Below are 25,841 nucleotides of genomic sequence, written 5' to 3' on the forward strand. Positions count from 1 at the left end.
GTGAGGGAACTGAAGTACTAATGGGATTTTGTGAATTGTGCTTAGCATCGTTCCCCCCGTGTAAACAAAGGTACCAAATCTTGTCAGATGATCGCGAACACCAGGAAAGAAGTATCTGCTTGGTCCAATGGCAAATAAAGGGTGAAGCTGCTTGTGCTTTATTCTGGAGTTGACCTGAGTAGTAGTACTATATACAACTTTTGGTTTTATCGCTGTATTGTATTGTAAGTTTTCCTGATAGTCAAGCAAATTTTTGGGAAAAGTTAGGCTTAGAATATTAAATAGAAAAAAACAACATACAGCAAATGAGTTCATCTGAAATGCAGGTGGGAAAAATATTTAGGACACCAAGTTTTGTCTAATGTTTCGTAGTCATTACGAAGCTCTCAACTCCCACTCATTTGTGTCTTCCATCTTTTATATGTCTTTTTAGGGCAAATAAATTTTGTTATTAAAAAAAATATTTGTTTAGAACAAATAGCAAATATGCCGTTACTAAATCTCACTTTTTCACCTTATGAAGATTTTTGTGAACCTTTTTTCTAGTTTTATTAATGCAATACCAATCTCACTTTGCGTGTCTTATATTTTGTCTTAATGTGAATAATCAGATTATTAGGTGGAGCAAATGGGAAATGAAGCAATGGCCTTAGAAGGGACACCTCTAGGAAAATAAATTCAAGATAGCTAACGAATAATTGGTCCTTTAGTTGGAAGATGCAGTTTTATAAGCACAGGGAAATTTGCAGGCCAGGTTTCTCAGCAGCTCTGCAAAAAATTGGAAACGGCTCACCAAAAAAGCTCACCTTTTACTGTCCAGAGGAAGATTAGTTATGAAAGTGACGAGTTATGAGGCTGTTCTTCGAGAACACATGAGAGACTGAAACAGAAGCCTTGTGGCAGAGAACTATGTCAGGCTTTGAAGGGAACCGATAGGCTTTTCTTCAGACCCAGGTATGAAGCTTTTGTTACTTTAATCATTTGCTTGCTGCAAATCGTTAGATTAATAGCACCAGGTTTTGTTTTGAACAACTTCTTTTGGTATCACTTGAATCTGCTGTGAGCCCCAGGCTTCTGGAGGAAGTTTCGTGAGGACACTGAACACAGCTGGACCTGGAGTGAGGGCAGGGAAAGCAGGCAGCAAGTGGCAGCCTCCGGAACCAGCCTGTCAGCTTGTGCGAACGCGCTCATCCACCCTTGACAAGCACCTGGTGGGAGCGTGGCTGAAGGAGATGTGGCAGTGCCTATGGCTCAGGCCCCATGTTGACGCTGACACTTTGCAGATCACAAATCCTGCATACTTTTTTACAGAGTTTCTAGCTGACAGTAATGCTGAATCCTTGTAGTTTCACTTTTTGTGAAGATAAGTGCCTTTTGTTGAACCTAACTGATTTCCTGAACAAAGGTGCTCCCTTCCAGTTACCCAGGAGATATCGTTGTGCATCAATACTCTTATAGCGAAAGAAATAGATAGTAAAGTGCTGTGGACTAGAACAGACTCAGGAAACACAAGGAGGCTTATTTTGTTACAGAATATGGGAGCTGGGTTTTTTTCATCATGTGCTTTGGTACTAACATCCAGGCAGTATTTTTCCGGTGGAAATTCAGTAGCTCCTCCAGGACTATGTATATGATGGTGATTTAAAAATGTGTGGTTGTGTTTTGCGAAGGCTGTGTCTTCAATGGGAATGCAAAGGAACTTTGAAGGCTGTAAATCAGCATAGATTTGTCAAGCGTCTTGACTTCAGTGGAGCTAAGCAAATGTTTGGCTGTTGAGTCTCCAGTCCCTTGAAGAACGACTGCTGTGACATTTGCTGTTGTAACAGAAATGAAAGGTCCAAGTTCCCAGTAAAATTTTCAAAGTCACCCTAATGACTTAATAGTCCATATTCAATATTCAGTCATTTGGACTTCCAAGAAAGTACTAGAGTGATTGTTCAAAAATAACTTTTCTAAGTTACTGCAAGATTTCTCTCCTGTTGTGTTAGCTGATGATGATGTTGCAATATCGCAGGAACAAATGTACTGGTAAAATGTGTTTTGCCTGTATCTTCTGAAGGGTTGTAAACAAAAGTGCCTCAGTTGTCCATTTTGTGCTGAAGTGGAGTGCAAAAGAGCTAGCGTACTTGTTGATGCTTGTTAAAAGCATCCTCTTGAAGAAGTACTGCTGTGGGCATTTATCTTATCTCATTAACAACTTCGTTAAATCACAAATGCAAACTAGTTTTTATAGGGCTACACATAAGATGATAAAACATGAGTGTGGTTTTAATCTGCAAGTTTCTATTTTTGTATTTTACCTGCAGGTCAATTTAAAATATGATCAATAGAAAGTCATATATGTGCATACCTAACAAGTGTTATGAGATGGTAATTCATTTCATGCAACTCAGCTGGTTAATCTCCTACTGCCCACTCCGGAACGGTAATTGGTGTACTATCTTTAAACTAAAAAAAAAAAAAAACACCCAATGACCAAACTACAAAAAAATTCATTCTGGGGTTGGGGGAAAGCAGCCAGGGACTGTCCATAGGTTTTAAGGAAACTTTTTTGACCACGTGCAACACAAACCATTACCTTGCTGTCTGCTAGCGTGCTGCTCAAGTAGACTTTGTAGAGGGTCTGTGCTTTTCATGTGATACGTCCATTAGGAAAACACCGTAGTCAAATCTACCAGGTTGTGCAATGTTTTCAATTCTGGAATAAGATATGGTATTATTGGATAAGATGCTATAATATTTATTATAATTAATATCGAGAATAATTAAATAATATCCATATTACTGGCTAAGCAAAGCACCGTCCTGGAAGAACGTAATTAGGACTAACTGCCACCTTACCACAGTCGGTTTCAGTTTGAACTTATTTTTACACGCTGCTTAAAAGCTGAAAGGTGCCTTTCCCAATACTAGGTGAGAATGCAGGATTTCACACCTCTTTTGCTAAACTGGTCCACAATGAAAAATGAAGTGATATTAGCAGGCAGGGTGAGCTCATTAAAGATAAGCAACAACCTGCTAATTATGTCTATTAAGCATAATTGCATTTGATTGTTCTATTTCTGCACAGTTTTGCCAACAAACAGAATTGGGTAATTCCCCCAGCCAGAGCCATCATTCTGCTTCTGCCCAGAAAGATGCTCACGCTGAACTATTGCTGATTTGACGTTAAAAAAAAAGCTGGTGGAGTTGCAGTAGGAATTGTGATTGCTTTATCCAGGAAGATGAAAAGATTACCTGGAGCCTTCAGGCCACTCTGTGAAAGGCTGAGGAGACTGAGCTAATAAAAACAGCTCAGCCCTGAGGGTTTGCAGGTACACCACTTTTTTTTGCACAAGCAGCCCTGTGCTAGAGCGTGCTCTTCTCACTTCCAGCCAAGCCCACGCATTTGTTTTCAGTGACTGATGTGTATCTTTCTTTAACAAAAAAATGCAACCCCCCCTTGATTTTCTTCTAACGTGTTTTCTGTGGTGACAATGTGCTGAAAAAACGGAAGTAACAAATCACTTCCTATTAGTAAAAAATACAAATAACTGACAATTTCGCTCTCATTTTTCTAGTAGTAATTTTAGGTAAGAAGCAAACAAGCTGCAAGAAAACGTTGATCTATAGGTCAATGTATCTTAACGATCCCCTTTAAAGATCATCTTGATCTTATTGCCTTGCTCTATCACTACCTCAGTCTCTCTCCAAAAAAGGCATCTGGAAAGATCTTAAATATATCTAAAATAGTTGCTGTTGGTCCTTCTACAAAGCACATTCTAAATGTTTATTGGTATTCTGAAGCATCAGTTTTGTTTGCAGGAACGTTAATTATCTAACTTACGGCTGGAGTCCATTGGGGTGGGGTTGTGTTAGTCTTTCCACAGTTCTTAGGGTTTACTTCAATCAGTAATAACCAGCCATTTAGGAAATGTGCTCTGCTGGGTCCTTTTATTTACCCTTCTCTTCTCCTGTGAGGCATGACTGAACTATTCGACTTTTCTCTATTCGTACTCTTAAAACCTCGACTCACCTCAGTTCAGCCAGCTCAGATTTCTGTTACCGTTTCCGTGGGGTGAAAAAAATTAAATGGATGAAGGAGGTCAAACCTTTCATTAGTATACAACATTAATGGCAACTTCATAAACTTTTATGCAACTATGTCGTTTTACATCTGCTGTGGATCTGCCCTGGAAGTGTTCCAGGAGGGTCAGCAGAGGACGTTGTCTTGCGCAGAAATACCACCATTTCTTTTGATCTGTATTTAATCTCTGCATTGACTGATTTTAGCATTCAAAGTTGGCTTTTTTACATGAAGCTCCCAAATCTCTCCTGAGTCCTGGTTTGTTCTCTTTCTCTGCTTTCTCTCCTATTTGCAATTAATATTTTATCAGAGTTTTCACAAATAAGAATATGCACATACAAAACAAGCTACAACATCACCAAGGAACAGATAGCAGGAGATAGTACTATCCACCTCCAGGAACAGAAAGGATTCCCAAATACACACAGCATAATTTCCAGCTCCCCTTTTGTTCCAGACACATAGAATGGATACAGTAAGGTGATGGGGACGTTAGTTTGGTGCTTCTGTCCAGCTCTTGTCTGTTGCAACTCTGATACCATTGGAGTTGTCAAAGCTTTACACCTACCCTTACCAGATGAGACTCGTAAAGCATGATGTTGCTATTTCATCTTTCTCGTGGTCCTCTCAAGAAAAAGGTCTGATTTTAGCAAAATAAATTCTATTTGTGATTAGCAAACAGACAATCCTGGCATAGTCCTGTCTTACCTTTCTGGGCTTATATGTAACCTGTTATCTTCTCTTCTTCCCCTTCTTTTTCTTTCTTCCAGAGAAACCTCACACTTATGTGTTTGTAGTCAAACAGAGTGGAAAGAATCTGTATAATATAATAGTCTCATGCCTTCAGTCATAAGTGTAATCACTGAGTGTACTCCTTTGCTACAAATCCAGCGCAGCCAGTGTCTGGTCCCTTTTTCCAGTCTCTTGTGTCTGTGTGTATTGACATACACAAAATAAAATGCGAACAAATGGCCTGAAACATGGCCATTCTGTTCTCTCTCTGGCTGTGTATCTGTCACCAACTGCTAATAACATTTTATTGTATATCCTGGATTCCGATTAGCTGCCTCAAAGTTGTTTGTAGAAGACCTTAATTTATCTTTCTGTCTGTCATATAAAAGATTGAGATCCTTCCTGCTGAACTGCTGTGCTGCTGTTTAGTTTCTTACCTCTCCAGCTAGGTGTCAGCCTCAGATGACAGCCTCAGCAGAGTTGATGGCAATGTTCAGACTACCCCCACGTCCTGCTAGAGGGTGTACATCTTGCTTTTTGAGGACCCACTGTGCATGACCATAGCAAACAGAAGTGAAAAGGCACACGATGAAACAACAATCAGTTTTGTTTGTGTATTTCCTATTAAGCAGTTAACCAACATTTACTTGTTGGTAACAGTTAACTGTTAACTTAGAACAACTTTTAAATAATTGTTGTGTTGCCTCCTGCGTGAAAGGAAATGATTTAAAAGCCACTACGGGGTCAGCCTACTGCTATTCAGCATATTTATCTTATTGGTAAAAGTGCTGCATCTGTCTAGAGGCCACAAATCTTGTTTGTGCTTCCTGTTGCAGAATGTTTATTACACAAGCAATCAGCAGCTCCATGTGGGTGTTCTGAGTCCCACTATCGACGATGATGACAACAGATGCCTGGTGGATGTGAACAGCAGGCCCAGGCTCATTGAATGCAATTATGCCAAAGCCAAGAGAATGAAGCTTTACTGGCAGTTTACTCAGGTAATCGTTACTCGGCAGACATTTCAGGAACTTCCAAAGCTCTGTTTCTGTATCCAAAGTGTGAGTAATCTGTTTACTAACAGAACAGAACTAGATTTATCCTTGCTTTCCTTGCACAGAGCCAGGAAGCTATGTTTACATTTGATCCCAATGTCATCTACCTCAGGAGGTTATTATAAAACTTGTATTATATTTTCTGAGTTCACAATAAATTATTTGTTTCTAAGGTAGAGTACTGTTACAGAATTATCTCAATCAAAAAAAAAAGTTATTTTTAGTAGAGTGTAATGCAAAGTAACCTATTTAGGAACAAGAAACAGAAAAGGTCTTTTATTGTTCGTTTTTTTTGAAAGTAGCAACTCAGAGAAAGGGGGTGGTGGGTCACTGATGATACGGCCTCATAATGAGCTACTTTTGCAGTTACTTACTTAGAAAGACAAATACTTTTATGTGTGAGTGAGTGTAAGAGAGATATAAAAAGAAGCGCAAGTAAAGGTTGAGAAGTGATTTCACAGTGATGAGAATGCTGATAGGACACTGAGTCCAGGCCCGGTGTCCACACTTCATAACTGATTTAGAAATCAAGGCTTTAAAGAAGCCACAAAAGTTCTGGGGCTAGAAAACATGCTCTGTGATATAATGCTTATGGAAACCACTGTTCGGTTTAGCTAAGAGGAAGTGGCAGGGTGACTCAAAGCATATCAGTGTTTCCAGAGGGACATAGGTTATCTCCTGAAGACAAAACAGATTCCAATGGTTGGAAGCTGAAGATAGTTAAATTTGGTCTTTCAAAGGAAGGTAAGATTTTTCTAAGGTAAGAATTAAGACATTGGAAGTTTACCATGTCAGGTAGTGACATGTCGGTTGCTTCTGATAAATAAAACAAATTACAATACTTTTTAAAACAAGTACCTGATTTAGCTTCTGGGAAAGATTTAATAACTAGTGCAAGTTTGACAGGTCACAGTTGCTCCTCTGCATTTTGAGTCTACAAATGTAGTTGTGTACTCCAGCCCACAGGCCGAGGCTCACCGTTAAGGTAATTTTATTATGGCATTTAATTTTTCTGTAACATCCATGTGGGTTTGCAAATACCTTTTCTGCCAACTCATTAGTTTCTTTCTTTAACTTCAACAGCCATGATCAGTATATTTTAGGACATTAGTAATACAATTTATTTAGCATCTACATTAGTGCAGAGAGCATTTGAACAGTAATCAGTAAAGCATACTATTAACATAATTTGTATTTATACTTGAAAGTAAGATCTTTGTGTTTAAAGGGTAGCTCTCAAGCAGCAAACCTTAAATCCCTAACCTGGAAGGACATCTCAGCTTTTACTTTCAGTCCCCTCAAGGGCAGAGTTTTAATTATGTCTTCTCTCAAACTGTAACAATGGTATTGTCCTGAGGAGAGCCCTCACTGTGGCCATCTCTGCACTCGATTCTTAGTTCCGTTGTAACAGGTATAATCAACGTATTTATTTAAATAGTATTTCAGTAACATTTTAATACTGGCCACCTATTCAGTGATTGCTCTGTATACCCCAGCCTGTTGGTGACAATTAATGGTTTCTACTCCAGAACATTGCTGCTATTTTGAAATACTGATTATGTTAGATGTGATTTGGGGGACAGCAGTAGAATGCACTGGTAATTTCACTATTAAAAGCTTCAAAAATAGTATTTAACTACTTTTGGTTTGTTTTCTGTCTATGTTTCCATTCTGTGTTCCAAATACAAACTCCCAATGAAGGTGCAATGCTGTTAACCTAGACTCTATGGACTGTACTTAAGTCTTCTACAAAGAAACCCTGGAGAAGTGAAAGCTAATTAGTTGTTTCCTTATGATAAATTAAGAGACAAATGAAATAATTAAAAAAAAAGGATTTTGTTAACACCCAATGCAATTAAAATGACATTATTTCTCACCATACAGCATGCTGCACAGGCCCTTGTAAGTTCTGTAAGGTGGAAGAAAGCTAATGAGAGTAATCAAGGCTTGCCAAGATCAACTGATCACCTGCATTTGAAATGCTCCCATTAGTCTGTTGAAAAGACGTTTTTTCTGTGAATACACTGGAAGCTGTCTATCTGAAAAGAGTCTTTTTTTATTGCATTATTAGTCTTGAAGTTTGTGAAATATTAATTAAAATGTAGATGCTGGCCATAGCTTTTTATAGCAGCTTCCTTTGGCTGCAAGTATGGTTTGACTCTCTGGATTCTCAAGGCGTTCGACAAGAATGTCTGATGATATAGGTAATTAAAAATATAGCAGTGCAAGTAGAGAATTGTCTCAGAAAGGGAATGGCATTAAGACTAACCAACCAGAGCAGGATAAACCAGTTGAACTAGATTTCCCCGAGCAGCACATAGATCAGTATTTGCCCTGCATTACAGACATGTATCTTAAAATTTGAATGAGGAAACTTTCTCATTTTTCTGCAAAACACACTGTATTCTGAGAGGCACCATGATAGTCTGTGGTGGGATGTGGACTTCAGCCTGGTTGACAGAAGACTGTACAGCTCTTTAGAAACAGTATTCTTCAGATAACATTTTCCTCCTCCCTTACATTGTTGAAATGCCATGATGAGAGAAATCCTTATGACAAAAGTAGAAAATAGGGGTCATCCTCAGCTAATGGTCTCCTTGCTTCTGTAGATCTAGTACAGAATTACTTAATTCTAAATTTGCATCTTTGATTAGCAGTGTGTGTCTGCATACACATACATACACGTGTGTGTATATATATATTTATCAAAATTGATTTTTTTTAATTTTCCTTTTACTTTGATGTTAAAATTTTAAGTTATGTGGCTACCTTCAGTTGTAGGGAATTGGAGTCAGACACTCAGATGGCCACTGTGATCTGGTGGACAAAATAGTGGAGGGAGCCACCTCCAGTCCCTCAAACTGTTTTCATTATCCATCATGCTGGCTGACTGGACAGAGGCCTTGGGAGACTTTGTGGTATCTTTCTGTACAGGACAAAGTTGCATTGGGCATTCAAAGCTTGTATGATGTGTTTGTATAATCAGGATCCATCTGAGCAAATTTTCATGCTCCACAGTTTTGTACAGCTGCCAAATGCAAGAGACCCAATAAAATGTAGGCTTCAGTGACATTCTTCCTTCGAAGGCTTCTTCAAGTGTTTATAACTGTAATTATGTCAAATTATGTAAATTAGTCCTGAAAAGACTCCCATCAACGGGGTAGCGTTCAAGAATTTTATTGTTCAGGTTGCTTGTCAAGTCTTCTCTAAGGGAAATGCTTGTTTTGGGAATACTTTTATGCTGAAAAGTCTTCTAGATGTTTGACAGTTCACCTAGTTCAGTCTGTCTCACCACTTTTTACTTTAATCAGAACAAAATTAGACCTTATAGCAAAATAGTAAGTGATCACCAGAAATTGCACAAGGCAGAGGGGATGGAATTTCAAGAATTACATGGTAGTAAAATAATGGTCACAATTTTACTAAAATATTAATTTAAACATGATATCAAGGAAGCTGCTCTGGCATCATGAACCATTATTAAAGCAAAAACTAACCACAGTCGCCACCAAGTTCCCCTTATTTAGTACTAAACGATTAATCCTGCGCACACCAGGCAAGGAGGAGGTGCACGTGCAGCGTGTTGGCAGCAGCAGTCTGCTCCCCAGGGTAACCCAGTGCTTGAGGGAAGCATCAGGCCAGCATCACACCCGTGTGGCAGTCACTCTCCAGGTGCCCAGTGAAGCTGCTCTCCCTGGGACTGCTGGAGTGATGCGTTACGTGGTCTGCTGGGTGACAGAGAAGGGGCTCAGAGGGGTGGGAGATGGAGGCCAGTGCATCTGGACAGATAACTCCTTGGGACGTCTTTCAGTAGAAACTGCTTATGGCCAAAACCATGCTCTTCTGAACTGACTATCTGATACTATTAAATTTGTTCTGTGTACTAAGAAATGGTACATTCTAAATGCTGCAGTCAGGTTTTTTGGAAGGGGGGTGTTGGTTTGTTTTTTTAAGAAGTTTTCTCTGTCTCCAGTCTGATTTCTCAGATTTATTGCTGTGACACAATGAGTACCCTACAAGTGAAATTCATCTCTATATACATCACCTGGGTGACAGCAGGCCATCCAGAAAGCACTCTTAAGGCACTTTATGACTCCTTCAGCAGCATAACAAAGGCAAAAGGAGGAAGTTTTTCTGTAATTACTCTTTATCTTGAAGTGTCTTAATGTTTATATTTTGTCAGATAGGCATGTGACACTTTCTTATGCTTCTAACCAAACTAGTGACGCTGTCACTATTTGCTGTTGTGAGAACCGTTACAGGTGAGGGCTCTTTGTAAAAAGAGGTATAAACAAGAGCATGAGGTTAGAGCTAAAAGCCTAAGAGATTAAGCCTTTTAAGGCCGTTCCGTGTTGAATTCTTTTCAGTACAGCAAGCTCTGTTAATTTTGGTAATTCAGTTTCCGGTGTGGTTGCCATAGAGAGGTAAGAAGAGTGTGCATCTACAGGGATGGAGACTCATCGCAGACCTCATGGGAGGGAGAGGCTGTGCGGAGCCCCTGCTCAGCATTGGCCTGTGCCCACGTCCACCAGCAGTCACGTCTGCCTGCGATGCTAGTGTTGCTTTTACACGTTACGGACAATTGTGATTCTAGTCAGTGCTGGAATTTTCCAGTTCAGAAGCGTTCAGAGGGGTGGTTTATGCTATCCTGAGAAGCTGTAAATGAAATTTGTTGCTGACAACTGTAATTACCATATGTATAATTTCCCAAATACATAGTAAGAATTGCTTTGGAAGGAAAGGGAAGACAGACGAGAGCAAATTAACTACTCGGTTGTTACAGTATTCCACAGACAAACATGATGATTCAGATCTCATTTAAACAGTTATTAGATAATAGATAGATTAAATAGATATTCTATGTAGCTATATAAAGAAAGAATAGACATTAAAATTACTCAAAGCATTTACATCTTGTTCCTCCTACAGATTTTGGCCTTCTCCAGACAGTCATTCTGAATTACTCTTACCTGTCTTTATCTTATGAAATGAAAGGATGTGCAGTACTACTGCTAGCTAGAACCATTACGCAAACCACATCCCAAACAAGTAAGGCAGTGCAGGGGCAGACTGCATGGTGGGATTAAACGGGGGGCCTGCGAAGCAAGCACAGAATCTCTGTACTGATTTCATGTGCCCCCTTGCTGATCGTACACAGTGCAGAAGTGGAGGCTAACACCATTACACAGCAGACCGTTTCCTTCTAATGTCCGCTCCTAGTTTTCAGCCCATACATTAGCCAGGGACATTGGAATACAAGAGGGATTAATTTCAGTAGAGCTGTGTGACCATGGGAACATTTGTCCCCATGATCTTTTTAAAATTCTTCCATTATGAGAGCCACGGGGTAGAAAAACAGCATCATTACTTTATCAAGAATTTGAATTTATGCTGTACTTCTAGCCCCAAAGATGCACATACACTCAATATGTACGTGCAGTGTAAGACACGCGGTACTGCTATACTGCTGTGTAATTATGCAGTGCTATCTGCCTGGCAGCTCAGAACAGAAAGTGATTGCGATCCTGTTAAAAAAAAATACAGATTTTGATCCTGCAGGAGAAATCTAATCAAAATCAGAACCTAATTATTCAATTAATTGAGCCAACAGACTGGGTTAAGCCCCATATTTTTAGTGAGGCTATCTGGTTTTTAAATAGCTGCTGTTGCCAAATGTTCAGTTTCAAACTCAACCACAAAAGAGCACTTCCACAAGCCCCAGGGGCCCCAGTGCAGGGTCGGTGCATGGGTCCAGTGCATCAGCAGCACTTTTTTCTATACTTAGCTACTCTTTGCCTGTCTTTGATCAAATATTACCCTAGCTTGCCTGTACTTAATATTTTAACTAACTGGATAACTGCAGAAGGTGTTAATAGCTGTAGGACAAGGAACTGGAACCATTGGTCTGCTTAGACATGAGAAAGTGATGGCTAATGTTTTAATTTTATTTTTGCTCTAGTAAATTTGTCCCTAATTCATGTGCAATTTAACCAATATTTTTGTCATATTAAACACTTTTTAAAAACAGGTGTATTAGAGTATTTGGGTTTTGGGCTTCTTGAGCTATGTCTTACTATAAGCCTACAAACTCTTTAGTCCCATTTATGCAGAATGGAATTATTTAGAAATACAAAAATCTGTAAGCATTCGGCCTTTCTCCATTTTGGTTACTCGACTTCAACTTAACTATGAAAATGTATATGCAAAACACATGCAGAAAAAAATACTAAATACAACTATTACTAGATAATACTCTGTTTCAACAACGGTATTAAATTTTTTCGCAGTTATTGCTGCATCTTTAAGGTCCCTTCCAACTCTAACCGTTCTATGATTCTATAAGTTTAGTCTTATATTTGGAGCAATTTTTTAATAGCAAGTTTTAATGTTTACAAATTAGGTGTAGAATTTGCCAGCTAGGAAGTTGGTGTGTGAACACAGCAGTAAAATGAGCTTTTAGTGGGTGCATTTCAAGTCTTTTCCAGCATATCACATTATGCAGTATTTACTCTCCTGAGGACTACATTTAAGCTCCAAAGACACTTGTGCTGAATTAATTTAGAAGGAAGCTAACATATACCCATGTTTTCCTTCAAAACAGATACCCTATTTGCATATTTTAGCATATAATTTTAAACACCAATTTATTTACAAAGAAATTATTTGTTCTAGTTCCACCTGATTTTTCCTAATTTCAGATGTCCAGATAGGCTCCATCCAAAAATCGCAGATGACAGCTGCTGCTGACAAGGTGCTGCACAGCTTTATAATGACAGACATGCAAAAGAACAGCCAATTCCAGAATGTTTTCTACAATTTGACTGATAACCAACACTTACCAAATGACGTGGCTGGGTTTCAGGAGATCTGAGCTCTGTTCTTGGTCCCTCATGTGCATCACTGGACCAATCACTTCTTGAGTTCCGCATTCCTCAGCTGCAAGATGGATGGAAGTATTTTTACCTTTAGCATACATCTTTTATTATTTCTAACTTCCCAGGCAAAACCAAAACTCTGTCCTGATCAAGTCAGTAGAAGTCACACCTTTAATTCCAATAGAGACAAGAACAATATGTATGTAAGCGAGGTTTGGCTACCGAGTAACACACTACAATCCAAGATGCAAATACTCGAGAAAAACGTTCACTTGGAAGGCAATTAAATCAGGATGCAATAATGGTGTCTGTGAGAAGAAAAGAGGGTTAGTTATTTGGTGAGATGATTCAGGCCATCAAGTCTGGTATCCTGAACCTGACAGTAACAATACCCAGTATAACCGACAAAAAATAGATTATTTCCATTATTGTCTGAGTAAACTGTGCAAAGTTTGTGATGCAGCTGCAAGGACATTCCTTTCCCAATATCAATTATAATCAGCTAACAGATTTGTGTTGTTATGAGGGAAAAAGCCATTTTCAATAGCTAGCTACTGTGACCAAAGTCCCAAAGAGCCCACCTTAAATTCCCATGTTAGAATATGCAGATCAATTGAAATACTAGTGCAAATTCATTTCTTAATTTTCTTCAGTTGACACTCAATTTATTTCTTGGTCTCTAGAGATTGGTTTAATCATAAGCATATAATGACAATGCAAGCAGTTCAGTTTCTGGGTTAAAATGAGTTAGGACGCCTTCATATTGAGCTCTCAGATTAGAAAACCCAGATTAATTGACTACACCACACACAACACAAAAGGAATAAAACTGTTATTCAGTATTTTTGTTTTCCAAAGGAGTTACATTTTAGTAAGATTCACTTCTCGCAAAGAAATAGGAATGTGTATTTTCTCTCATCCAAAACCAATAAATATAATGTAAAAATAATAAAATGTTAAGTTGTCTAGTGAAAACATCTTGTCTTTCCTAGGGAAAGTATAAAAATCTCAGGTTATCTAATTGTGCCAAAAGGAGTTTCTTATTTTTCTGGCTGAAGATGAATAACTAGGTATTCCCTAAGCCAAGCTAAGGTTGGAAAATATAATGTGAACTTTTCTTCTTTACATTAGTTTTCTAGGTATGCTATTGTTAGAACAACATTTTCATCCATAAAGAGAAAAAGAATCAGACAGTAAGTGCTCTTAGGCATGATCTTCACGCTGTGCATGCTGTGAATGGATTTTCATTAGCAAACTAACATTGCATTTTGTGCACACTCAAAAGGGGGGGGGGGAGACATGTTAATGAGAGTTTTGCACAGACAAACAATGCAGAAGAAGCCTTAGAAAGCACTATAAACAGAAGTGATGATAGCTTCAAAACCAAACAAAAGGGCAAAACCTAGGAATACACAATTTCCTGCATCACAGATCAGAAAATTAATTAACTAGATTAATTACCTCATCTAGAAGACTGCTTCAGGCCAACGCTTCCTGTTTCGCAGAAACGAGCTCTATTCTGAGCCAGCAGTTCACCGTAACACCAGGAGGAGGATTCCCTTCTTGACCCCTAATGTGCTCTCTTCATGAAGACCAAGATTGGATTTGTCTGAATGATCATCTCTGCATGCCTATAAAAAGTTGTGTTATCAGCACTCTTAAAATTAACCCAGCCCACAAAAAACATCTGATGCCTGTGAATATGAGTTCGCAGCTATCAAACACTGATGCCTGCAACAATGAGTTCAACAGGTTTCCTAAACCCGCATAAATCAGAGTAGTTGCTGCAAATTTGCAACCTCTAACAATCCTTTTTTCCTTAAAAAGTTAATCTACCAGTTTCACACTGGTATTCACAGGTATTCATACATCGGATGTATGAATCGGATTCATACATCACACATCGGATCACTGAAGTCCGATACCACTGTAAATTGTCATTTACATCCTACGCAAAGTGCTGGTTTTATTTCATTTTAGTATATTTTAGTATGTTTTGTAATTCCCCATCATCTTAATATTCCATCCACTTTAAAGCATCTTTGTTGCCTTTCTCTGTCTTCTACTTTAGACATCTTGAAGCAAGCCTAGATCAAGGCAGATAAATCAAGCCTGACTTGTTTGCAGAAGTCATTTATATGTAATCTCAGAATGAAAGACAAAAAGGTAACTTTTCTAAGCTTTTCACAAACTCTATTTGTAAAACATGCAAATAAAGCCAATGTATCCAGCACTCCCCTCTTTTTCCTAGTTATACCGTAATATTGTTTCTCTACACAGGCAGCTACTGTATGGGACAACCCATGAAAAGAAAGATTGTATAAGAGAAAATGTTACCCTGCAGAAAACGCTGGTGCAGAGCATTAACTTTGGATTCCTTTCTATAGGCCAGGTTTCACTCAAGACTCCAGAGATGTTCAGAAACAGAGGATTTACCTATATCTAACACTACGGCTAGTAGAAGCAGGTATAAAACGTAGCTGCTGTCGTTAACTTACGTAGTGCAGAAACACATCTTAATTTCTAATTCAGAACTCTAGAGTATTGAAGTTAGAACACTAAATAGCCAGCAACTACTCAGCGTAGCAGGTTCTGCATTTACAGTTTTCTGAATGCTACCAAGTAGGACAGTAGGCAGTACGTGGCAAAAGGAGGATGCACGAGAGACACTTACAAGCAGCATCCCCTTTTAACAGAGGGAAAAAAAATTTCAGAAAATGTCAACATGCATTTCTGGAGCTTACTCTTTTATGACTGTCGAAAAGGCATTCCCTTTATTTCTGAATGAATTGTCCGTTCAACTTGTTACTCAGGACAGCAGCTGTAGTCAGGAAAGCGACGCGCATCATTATCAGCTGCATAGCACAAAGCTAGTTTTTCCTTTTCTACAAAGGACTTATTAGGTAATCCTAGCTATCAGAAGATCAGCATAATGCATCATCATCTGGATTTGCTGCCAAAACAAAACCAAACAATATGTTCAGCTGTAGATTTTGTGTTTTGCCATAATCATCAGGGCTATGTATGGATAAAAGATTCCCTTTTTAAACTACTTCCCACCCACCCCGTGCCAGAAACAGTGTTCAGTAATTAATTTAAAAAATCATATTGTATATCTAGAATATTTGTTTCTGCAGATGTTTTTCTAATAATATGTCAGAAAGATTTCCTGGCCACTGCTGATTGATACAGTCATGATTTGTGTTTACTTTCTGAAAAAAACCCTAATGATCTTTCTAGTCTGGCTAATGTATTCTACTCCAAAGCCCACTTTAGTTTTCTTAGTTTTATCATCGTTTTCTGTAGCAAATTGTGTTTTCAACTATCATATCCTGAATAGCTTCATTGTATTTCAGTGGAGGCTTGAATTTATTTCTTTGCAAGGTATTATTTCTTAATCTTGCTATTAACAATGGGCCTTTGTAATCCGATTTAAATCTGTGGTAAAATTTTATATTTATGTGGAAAACACTATTGATAGATATAAATCTATACATTCCGTTTCTGATTTTTATGCTGTTTCTCTGTAATTTGTTTTCTATTCCAATTACATCCTCTGTATGAAACTGCATTTCCTTTTGACACGTTTAATTGCTTTTATTTAAATATTTTCTTTAGCAATATTGTGTATTTCCACATCCTGAATATTCAACTATTACAACTTTAGAGGGCTGCGCTCAGAACCTAGACTGCTCCACAGTCACGTTGCCAATCTAGATTAAACGAAACAGAAAATGATCGCACAGTCCACTAGTTACTAAAACCTAGTTTGGACATACAGATAAGGCTGCATCATTTGATTTGTCACAGCTACAGTATTAAAAATTTGTTGCAGCAATATAAAAAATTAGCATTTATGATTACGTAAAATCTGAACACTCACTCAGAAGTCTCGGTAGTGGAATGAGATAAACTGTGACATAGACATTAAACAGTTGTAACTGTTGAATGATGCATCTAATTCCATTGTCAGATGATGCTTCATAGTACGTACTCACTGGGTACCGGTAAATGGATGTAAGACCAGAGCTCGGACGGCTACCTGACAACAGAACCTGAGTTCAGGAGGAGAAACGAGGAGGATGAAAAAAAAAATTTTTTTTTTTCCTTAAGAAATGGTTTGGCTGATCCCTGTTATAAGTCCATCTAAGTTCATGTTGTGCACAGCACTTAGTTTTGGTTAGTATTGGAAAAATAAATTCACATTTTAAAAGTGTCTGGTAAAGATTCTCAGTTGCCTATCTAACTGTAAATAGTGATCCTAATAGCTGACAGAAAACACCTTTTTAATATGTAACAGTACTGTAGATAATATTTCATACAATAATAGCAGCTAAATGCACCTTATTTTCACAGTAGTCGTAACAAATACATTAGGAACAAAGTGCCTTTAAAGTAGAGCAACAGTTAATAATATACTTCACTGAGGAATACTTTAATTTAAATAGTTAAAATTAATTTTTGAAAGATGTGAACAACAAAGAGTATGCTGTAGAGCCTGCTTTACTTACAGAGCACCTGCTCGCCAAAGAGTTGGAAAATTTGTCATACTGCTTTAGAATTGAGAAGGAATTAATCAGTTACCTATATATACCGTTACACGTACCTATATCCTTTATGCAATTATAAAGCAGAAATTCTAAACTCAAAACCATTATCCAATATTTCCAAGCAAAGGCAATACTGAAAATACATTAATTACTGTATGGGATAAATTATTCACTTTTTCCTGTGACCGCTGCAGCAACATCCACACAGAAGTGACCACATAAAAGACAAAATGACTTGTAAAAATCAAATAATTTTTTTTTAGACTAAATTTGGTGTGCTAACAAGTCACTGAAAATTTACCCCAGTATTCTGGGGAAGTGAATGAGAAGATTGTGCATTCCGTTTGGAGTGGAGATTATCTGTGTTATATACACCTCAGCATAATTCTTTGATTCAAACGTATCAAAGCAATAGTGAAGATTAGAGTTTCTCCCTCAAAGGCAGAGTGAACACGTAAACATTTGAGGTCACTGACTGAGGTACAAATAGAAAATTATAGACTAGTGAATGCAGCAGTCTATATAGCATACATGATCCAAGATTGGATATACTTATTAACCTTGTAAGACTTTTTTCTGAAATAGCCATGATTAGGCAAGCTGATAGGACCATATTTTTTTTTTTCTTCTTTTAGGTAGAATAACATGAGCTTTAATGTGATGAGCAGAAACTAGGTTTAAACCCTGTAATGAAAGCGTATGCTTTATAGTAACGTGTTAAAAAGAGCTATCAGTCTGATTTTCAGTAATGCTGACAACCTCCAGCATTCATTTAGTAACCCTCATTTTTATAAGGGATCAAACCCTGTCTTCAGTTTTATGCCCAGAGCTTTTACTAGCTTCTGAAGCCCTGGTCTAGTTGAAAGCAACAACCTCACTTCCCCATTTTCCCTTTCTACATTCCTTTTTCTGCAGCTCACAGAACTCATCACACCTATCTAAACGACTGGAATGTCATGGATCATATCTAGCAGATGTGCCAAGTACAAACAATGACTAAATTGACCAAGTCAGTTAGATGCTGTAAATTACTTGTTCAGCTTTAATGATGCCACATACGCACGTTAGAATCCTTCCTTTAAAACACCTAAACTACGTGAAGTAGCATCTCTGGTCTTTTCCTGATGAGTGCTTTTTTGTTCATATATCAAAACACAACCTTGGCAATCTAACTTCAAGTAACAAAGAACAGAAAACTACTTGGTTCTTGCTGAAGAGAATTCTTACTGAAGAAAATTAGAGACTAAATATAATGCTAAATGTCTATTAAATACAGCCAGAAATAAAAAAGATTTTACACTGCGACCAGTAAAATATCATCTGATTAAAAGGTCTATCATTCATCACAAAAGATAATGTCACCCTAAGGTGACATTTTTGGCAAGAAAAGCCATGAGTTCAGAAGTTTTTGGCTGGGTATATGCTTACGGAAACTTCTTAATGCATCTTTTGTCATGAAGTCAGAACATGCTTTGTTTAGCTGTGGGAGCATAACACGGTATATAAGCCCAGTTCTGCAGTAGCTATGGTATGGAGGGGCGGGACTTCAGGTTACACGGTTTCTTTACAAAAAAATTGTATTTACCATCTCTGGTATTTCCAAAGCTGTACCAAAGCTTTGTCCTATTTGTAGCCCTCTGGATAGGAGGCCTTCTAGACATTAGAGAAGCTTTATGACAGCTTTCAACTAAGCCTGGTTCTGCAAGGACCAGTATTCCAGAGAGGACTCATCCCGGTTTATTGCCTGGTTTATTTACATTATTATGGCAATGGGGAGGTTTGGGAACCGTGTGTCTACCACCACCCAATAAACCAAAACAAAAACCATAGAACAGTTCAGCAAAGACTGTCTAACTGCTTTGCACAGCTTCATAGCACTCCAGCTCTAACCTAGAATACGTAAGTATATAGTTGTAACGTGTCACACTTTCTAAAAGCAAGTTGGTTTTTACGTACTACAGACTCGCATGGGAATGCCTCCCTGCCAACCATGTTCACCCATCCTTGTACTGCAGTGGTTTGTGGACACAATCAAATGGTATTCTTAGATGCCGTTATTATTGGATAAATTCTGCTTTAGTGAAAGACTTGAAAGGAAATCTCTTACACATGGCAGATAGGCAGAATGTACAATAATTCTGAAGGAAGTCAAAAGTATTGCTTTCCCCTGCGCGTGTTGTGGCACGTTCCAATAGCTATTGGTCATGGCAGGGTGCATGACTTGAGATAGCGTTTACATTAAAAGTACGCTTACGAAACACTCCATAAGTTTTATGCGTGTCTAAGGATACCAGCAGGAGTTGAGAGTATTTGTGCTTCTCACAGGCATTGCTTCAATTTGCATTGCAAACCCCATCAAGTTTTCAGTCAAAGTTGTTAGAGCTGTCATGTGCAGTCTATTTTTATAAAATAGTTGACCTGGATATTTATTTATCCTCCTGAGACTTCTGATGCCTTTGAGCTGCCTTCTCATCATCCACAATCTTAATCCTAATTCTGTTCAGGGCAGAATTCCTCTTTAACTTGTTTCAGCCTATAGAACTATATTTTATGTATCATGATTAAAGATTTTACCCTAGGCTATCAATTTTTTGCCTTTAAATTTCCCCACCTAGGATGGGGAAAGGGAACCAGATAAACAACTTGCCTTTCACTTTGCCTGAAGCATAGTATTACTATAAACCATTTTGCTGAGCAAGCCGTAAACATGACTGTTTTATACGAGTTTTACTAAATGGTTATAAAAAAAAAGAATTAACTAAAAGGACACCTTTGTCTGCATTTGGCTTTAGGGTTCCAAATGCTAGCAATGATGACGGATTGCAGAAACCACTCAGGAATACTGCAATTTGGAGGCCAGGCCAGTCAGAGCAGCAAGATGTAGCGTTAGCTTTCAGTGCGTCAGTCCTGCTTGCTTGTTTTGCTTTCAGTGGAGTTACTCAGTTCATGCGCTTTAATGAGTTAAGAGATGGCTAGTTCAGGCTTTGCAACATATAGTGGGTGCACTGTCATCACCCTAGAGATAACAGACCAGTACCACTATCACAGGCTGGCATTAGGCATAGGAAGGGGGGAAAAAATGAACACAATTACCTAGGCTAACAACAGGAAATTGTAAGTAAGCACTATACAAACCCTTCTGCTTGTACTTCAGAGCAGTTCTTTCATTTATATGCTTACTGAAAGGAACCAAAGCTGCGTAGACTGCAGCCTCTCTGAGGGATTAAGCCGTGGTTCTGTACAGACCTCACCTCTCCAAGCTGTTCTGTTTCTAACGGGACTTGAGTCTTCCCGTTTCTCTTTTGTGGGCAAAAAAAATCATGCTGCTCAAAGCATCCGTGCTCTCTACACCACTCAATTCACACATATTAGCCACTGCTTAACTTTGGTGTCTCTTTTATGTTCCAGACAGCAGCTCCAGTGTACTCAGCAGGGTGATTTTCAGCAGCCACTGCAGAGTGCTTTGCTGCACATCAAAAAGAGCTTCCTCAGTTTTTTTATCTTCCGAGTCACTTGTTTCTGTTAAATAGAAGCCGAATTTCACAGGGGGGCACATCAGGAGAAGAAAAGGAGGGAGGTGGGGAGAGTTGTGTGGTTCTTTGGTTGCTTGCTTGTTTTGTTTTTCCTTAGTTTACACTTTGGTTTTGTAGCTGTCTTTATTAAAGCATTTCGCATGAATACATTTACTGTAACACCTATGTAAATCACCTAGGTGATTTAGAACAGAGAAAAAACATTGTCTCCACTGTGAACATCCTCCTTCCTCTACCCTGAAATCCACAATGGGAATAGATGGCATTTGGCCCATTCCAGCGAAAGAAATCCTTGACCATTGATACAAAGGGGAGTTAGGTGGACAGAAATTCCAACTCAGCACAGCAGTATTTAAGACTTAGTGCTGTGGCTCCTCTGCCTAACAGAGCTCTAAGCTAGGTGACTAGGCCCCATGCACCGTCCTTGGGGAGGAAAAATAGGCACCAAAGAACGGGATTCACCAAGTGCAGACAACAAACAAGGTGGTTGCCCCAGCCCAGCTGCTGAAGACCCTAAATATAAGGGCTCTTCAGCCGGTGTGCATGAGCCAGCCAACACGTTCTGTGGAGGTATTGGTCTTTATTTCAGTTCTGCAGATTCGGGTGCTAGGGATCTAAGGCAGCCAGCACACCTCGTAGGAAACAGGTAGGGTCTTTTATATAAAAAGGTAATAAGGAAAAAAAAACACATTAAAATAGCTGATTGGTCACTTGCAGTTATATAACAAAAACTCTTTTGTGCATGTCCTGATTTCTGTCTGGCTCGTTGTACTAAGGTGGTCTTACATTTACATATAAAATCTCCTAGAGGTGGGATTTTTAGTATTAAAATTATCTAAGGTAACTAGAGGCTATACCTTCATCCTATCAGCTACTACTAGGTTACTGTTTAACTTTCTATTCTGTTGGGGTTCCTATTGGAACAACGGCTAACTTCAAGATTGGATTATTTATGCTTTTGGGGGTTTTGTTTTAGGGACTTTCCATTCCCATTGCCATGGTTTCAGAGCAGGCTGTCACAGTCACTCAATTTTGTGGATTTTTAGCTCTTTTGGACATGAAAGCCAGCTAGACCCGAGCATCCTAGCTCATCCTTCTTCATAAACATAAAAGCTGTTCTTAAGATGGACACCACAGAGTTCATTTCACAGAGTTCGGGCAAGAAGAGTTGTACTAGGATAATGCTTCTGATTTAGCTGTGGAGAGAATTAATTATGTTCCTTCACTTACGCTAGTAAGATAGAAATGACAGGAGAGGTCTAAAAGTACTATACCCAGATTCACATCCCACGTACGAAAATCAGGCAAGTAATGGAGCTGAACAAGTCTCCCAGAGCTGGTTAGTTTTCTGACAAGACAGAAAGCGGGACAGCATCTTCCTCCTGCTTCCTTAGCGCAAGGTCTGAGCTGAGAGAAGGACTGACTGATAAATGAAAGATACAGAACTGGTTAACTTGAATGACAGCAACACAAGCCTCTCCAGCATCAGTTGGAAGCACAAGGAAGTTGACGTCGGGTTGGGTTTAGGCAGAAACACTTGTGATAAACTGTAATTCCCAATTTAAACACAGGGAGGTGACCCTGGGTGCCATGCAACACTAGGTCTATGCAGAGAAAACCCATAATCAACAGGTTTCATTAAGAGAGACCGTATGTTTTGCTAAAAGGAAACAAAACAAAACAAAACAACTGTTTCTTTTGAGAAAATACCCATTACCTTAGAGTTTTATATCTGAAGGACCTAATTGAAAGCTCATTGAGTTCATTTGGAAAAAAAAGAAAAAAAATCTTACCACAGTGAGCTTTAGAAGGCCAAAGTAACTTGGGGGGGAGGGTAGTGGGGGTGCGTGTTTAGCATAAGGGAACAAATAGCATATAATGAAGCTTTGACTAATTTCCCATACTAGTTTCTTCCGCTTTCTTGTATATCAAGCAGTTTTATTGCTTATAGATAGCTTAGAGTTTATGCTCCCATCAGACACCCAAATTTAACTACCGTTATTAATGAGTGTCAATAATAGTTACACAGCAGTGGGAAAATACAGTTCGCTCAGCATTTTGTTATGGAGGTATATTAAAATGCCTACTGTAAGCTTGTGTCTAGTAAATTAAGCAGTGAAAACTGTATCTAGACTGCATGTAGCCCTACCAAGGAGTATTATGGGAGCCTCATGTTTTGAATTTTGTGGATTATTCTAGAAAAACAGTCTCTTACCCAAACCCATATTTAAGACTTACACCTTTCAAACCTAATTCTGCATTTCATTAGCCAGTCCCAAAAAATGTTTTTAGAAGTCACTTCTCAGAGAAAGTACTTACTAACTATTAGTGGTAGGATAGGAGGAGAGGAGACCTCCCAGCCGCCTGTCGGAATGAAGCAGAAGCATGAGCTGCCCTTGCCTTCTCTGAAAAAATCAAACTCAGCATTTCTATGGGATTTATGCTAACATCCTGGTGATTATAATAGAAATTTCTCACAGTTATGACTTCCTAATGCAAGGCGTAACACAGATGAGGTGGGGTTTTTGTATGGTATTGGGTGGTTGCATTTTGGGGTTGTTTTTTTTTATAGCAACTAATTTTTCCCCATTGTACAAATAAGTAATTTAAAGTGGCTGCTCTTTCCATACTTCATCTGTACTGATTTACACCCCATTCTTCGATTTGCGATTAAGCCACTGATTCTCTACTACACAAGTCCAAGATACTCTAGAGGAAGACAGACTTTCAGACTTCTGTGCAAATTACTCTACTCTGTATAACTTGGAAGAAACTTCCCAGACACCGATGTGTACAAATTAATTATTATCTTTATTAGACAGGAGAGAGGGTTGAAAGAACCAAGTGAAACCAAAACTAAAGGGAAAAAGTAATTTGTCACCTACATGATGATTTAATTGTAATTTATTGTGTGATAGCCCCAGTGATTTAAGATTTGCTGCAACTCAACAGTAAAGACAGGACTTTAATATGGCAGTATTAAGCTGAGAATTGAACAGAGAGTCAACACTGAGGACCGGCAAGATAAGATTAGAAAAAACAGTTCAGAAAAAAAATTTCAGAATTCAAAGAACAAAATTTTTTTGCTTTTTAGCCTACATGCAGGACACCCCTGGCCAAGGCACGGGTTCTCTTTTGCCTGCTTTTGACGTTTCAGAGGTGCAGCAGAGCCACTAAGCCAGGTAACGGAAGCAAAGAGGAAGGCTTTTGGCTCATGGTTAAAAAGCACGGCCAGAAACACAGCTCAATTCTAGAAACTCCATTTGCTGAAATGGTAACCAAGCAATTGAGGCTATTCCAAATTACATCAGAGATTAAAGCAGCCTGTGACAAAGGGAACCTTCACTCCAAAGCCAACCTAGTGCTTGTCTCTAACTGAAACATTTTTCACAGTAGCGGTGGACTTTAGTAGATGGACATTGGAATGTGCTCTATATTATCACACAATAGCAATGCAACAAGTTCACAATGTTTAATCCAAACACTTTTTTTCCCCCCCCCATCTTTAAAGGGAGGTCCAATCCAGAACCGAAAATCCAAGCGTTGCCTGGAATTGCAGGAAAACAATGAAAATGAATTTGGATTTCAGCTCGTCCTTCAGAAATGCACTGGACAACGTTGGTCTATAACAAATGTCCTGAAAAGCTTGTCATCATAGCAGACTAAATTTTTTACCCATTTCTTTTGCTACTGTGTAGCAAATATTGCATTGTTGCCTGCTGTACTGTATTCCTCTCGCCCCCCACCCCCCCGGTTCCTTCTCTCCTCTTTTTTGTCCCTTTGATTTTATTTTGTGAGTGTGTGGAAGTTGGGTTTGTGGGCTGAAAATAAGACATTTTTATTTCACAATGATGTTTTCATGGCATTTATAGGGATGTTGAATGACAGGTGATGGGTAGGCTATCCTAAAATATTTTACAACTGTAAATAGGAAACAAATGGAGAATATTTATAACTCAAACTTTTATTGAATAAAAAAGTCCAAACACTATTACTGTCTCGCTGTCTCCATGGAAATCAGTTTGGAAGTTAAGTGGTGGTTTCATTGTTTTCAGTTTCATTAACCCAAGCCTGATCTTGGCAAGTAGCTGCTGAGAATCAGTATTCTCCAGACTTGTGGTAAAGAGTCCCGCCTGCACGCTAGCAGCTACAGCAAGGGAGGATTTTTCTCCTTTCTCCCTGCTGTCTAGATCACTGTAGCTGCCAGTGTGCAAATATGGGGGTGGGGGGCACGGGGGTGTATAATACACTCCCCCATACTTTTCCTTACCAGTACCTACTAAGTAAAACCACAGAGAGAACCCCAGGGCTCAAGTGAGGCAGGGAGGAGAATTAATTAAAAAGAAGGTAAAAAAGCTCCAAGAGAAGGACGGCAGCTACTGGAAGAAAAATACAAAAAAAAAAACCTTGACATTTCTCAATGGGTTGGGCTCCATTTCAATGAATGCACTTCCCTTCCAATTGTCTGTAGTTCTTACAATTTCTTTTTTTTTTTTTTTTTTTTTTTTTTTTTAATACACTGTTCCCTGGGTACCACAGACTTGGATAAAAATGGCTCCATCCAAGAGCACAGCAAAAAGTATGAATTCACTCTGCCTTTCTCTTTCAGTAGGTGTGAATGCAACACCATATCACTTCATCTCAGCTAAAACTGGGATGAGGAGAGGAAGAAACAAACAATCTGATGAGATAAACCAGAACACTAGGATTACGGGCCGCTTTATTTCCAGCTGCTTTTATTTGTATGTAAATTCCCTCTTTTTTATTACTCTATTTGTTCTTTTTATTCTGTTGTTTGTTATCTTAAGTAACAGTCATAACCTCCTTTGGAGCTGGTTATGTGCCAAACTGTCTTACAGACTGGCTTCACATTCAGGACCACCTAACAGTATTGTTTCTCATGACTGTTTAATAAGTTACATAGCACATTAATTACATGTGTTCAACCTTCTGCTGTATATAGTTACCATACATCTGCTTCTCAGAGAAGAAAATGCTGAGCTGACAACAGGGAAACGGTAACAGCCAAT

General features: G+C 38.7%; 1 protein-coding gene and 1 long non-coding RNA gene across 11 annotated transcripts in view; one reads left to right on the plus strand and one right to left on the minus strand.

The window, feature by feature from the left end:
- The window catches only part of LOC128909150 (uncharacterized), a 36,407-nt gene extending 20,645 nt beyond the window's left edge, over nt 1-15,762 (minus strand). Inside the window, exons 1-5 of one of the 2 annotated variants that reach the window (XR_008466261.1) lie at nt 15,473-15,762; nt 14,190-14,359; nt 12,693-12,789; nt 5,236-5,346; nt 2,351-2,698 (exon numbers count right to left, since the gene is read on the minus strand). This is a non-coding gene — a long non-coding RNA (uncharacterized LOC128909150). The remainder of the gene's footprint in view (nt 1-2,350; nt 2,699-5,235; nt 5,347-12,692; nt 12,790-14,189; nt 14,360-15,472) is intronic. The other variant, XR_008466262.1, reaches the window with a different exon arrangement.
- The window catches only part of GALNT18 (polypeptide N-acetylgalactosaminyltransferase 18), a 342,505-nt gene extending 317,703 nt beyond the window's left edge, over nt 1-24,802 (plus strand). For 3 of the 9 annotated variants that reach the window (XM_054200443.1, XM_054200438.1, XM_054200437.1), the window contains 3 exons: nt 5,635-5,799; nt 13,860-13,921; nt 20,687-24,465. In XM_054200443.1, the coding sequence (XP_054056418.1) occupies nt 5,635-5,799; nt 13,860-13,921; nt 20,687-20,804 (345 nt within the window). In that variant the 3' untranslated portion in view covers nt 20,805-24,465. Of the gene's footprint in view, nt 1-5,634; nt 5,800-13,859; nt 13,922-14,198; nt 14,768-14,799; nt 14,895-20,686 lie in introns of those variants that run through there. The other 6 variants (XR_008466254.1, XM_054200439.1, XM_054200441.1 and 3 more) reach the window with 6 other exon arrangements.
- The last annotated feature ends 1,039 nt before the right edge of the window (nt 24,803-25,841 follow it).

The sequence above is a fragment of the Rissa tridactyla genome, chromosome 4 (assembly GCF_028500815.1).
Source record: "Rissa tridactyla isolate bRisTri1 chromosome 4, bRisTri1.patW.cur.20221130, whole genome shotgun sequence".
Classification (NCBI taxonomy): Eukaryota; Metazoa; Chordata; class Aves; order Charadriiformes; family Laridae; genus Rissa; species Rissa tridactyla.